Here is a 1,509-nt window from a genome sequence, read left to right on the forward strand (position 1 = left end):
AAACCATCGCACAAAGGCCGTTTATTCTCGAAGAAAGGCTTGTAAACCGATAATTTGAAAGAAAGCAAGGAGAGGGCGAGAGAGCGGAGAACGCGGAGTGGAAGGGCGGGAGGGAGCGAGAGAAACAGCGAGAGAAAACTGTAGAGCAAACGTGAGAATGAGAGAGGCATACAGACAGAGACACACACGCGCGTGCGCACCAACACACACACACACACACACACACACACACACACACACACACACACACACACACACACACACACACACACCACACTCAAACGCACGCGCGCTCGCGTACGCGCTCCCGTGTGCAGCGTGACATTTGCATTCTCATAATAAAATTGTTTGCGTATGCGTACGCCTCTCTCCCAGCTGCGCGAGCGAAAGCATTGTATAGGTATTCGTGCGTTTCTACCATGTACTGATCGGTTAACCACAGAAGTCTATCTACATGATTACCGCTAGTGCTGTCATAGCGAGCACTCACCGGCCACGTGAAGGAGAACGGAAACCGAAACGGATTCGGAAATCCGACGTATTCCTTCGTGAAGTTGTAACCCTGCGAGTAGCCGAGCACGGGCGTCGATCCGCTGCCGAACGTGCATTTCGTGTCCTGGTCCATCCGCGCCTTATAGTGCGATATGCAGACGCGAAAGTAGGTGCGACACCATCCCGTACAGGCGCCACCCTGGGTCCGCTCGCCGGAGCAACACGCTCCGGACTGGTCCAGCTTGTTCGGATTGTTGAATGCCAGCAGCTTCAGCTCGAATACTCCGGACGTTTCGACCTGTGACAAACGCGACGGGATGCTAATGATTGTAGCTAATTGCTATTGCCTCGATCGCCGTCTTCTTTTTACAAAATATACGGTTTACCCGTGAGACTAGAATATAGTAGTAGTATAAAAAAAAGTTAACTGCGTGGGAATAGATCCGGTTATCTTAAAACGGAAATAAAACGTAAAATCCTAAACATATATATATTAACCTAATATTTTAAACGAATTTTCAAGCTGCGATGCTCCGTCAATTAATGATGTGTTTGGGATTATCTGATGCAATATCCGTGTAGTGTGTGTGTAATGTTTTAGGAAACACTAACTCTTGGATTTATGATCACGCGCATATTTCTATATTTTTCCATGGGGTATTTATGCACACTGGATCATATCACAGTTTTATTGTTTCCGTCCTCAGCCTTCTTCTTCAGCATACTCGGGTTCTGGGTACCATGCCGAAAAATGCGTGTATAAACCTATACTTTACAATATATGGTAGCTCCAACTCGTTGAGATAATCGTATGGAGCAAAATACAACATAGTTCATTATACTTAATTACCTTAGGTTATCCTATAAGAAATTCATAGTATTATATCTATCTATATATATATATATATATATATATATATATATATATATATATATATACTCGAGGTATAGATACGTACTTGCGTATTAAGTAGGGTCTTGGCGTATAACTCTGCTAGTACCGACAAGGCGTATGTA

General features: G+C 44.3%; 1 protein-coding gene across 2 annotated transcripts in view; it reads right to left on the minus strand.

Moving 5' to 3' along the window:
* Positions 1–1,509, minus strand: part of LOC106812482 (delta-like protein D) — an 8,581-nt gene that overhangs the window by 6,602 nt on the left and 470 nt on the right. For both annotated transcript variants that reach the window (XM_014816367.1, XM_014816366.1), the window contains exon 2: positions 491–790. In XM_014816367.1, the coding sequence (XP_014671853.1) occupies positions 491–790 (300 nt within the window). The remainder of the gene's footprint in view (positions 1–490; positions 791–1,509) is intronic.

The sequence above is a fragment of the Priapulus caudatus genome, unplaced genomic scaffold, assembly GCF_000485595.1.
Source record: "Priapulus caudatus unplaced genomic scaffold, Priapulus_caudatus-5.0.1 Scaffold653, whole genome shotgun sequence".
Lineage (NCBI taxonomy): Eukaryota > Metazoa > Priapulida > Priapulimorpha > Priapulimorphida > Priapulidae > Priapulus > Priapulus caudatus.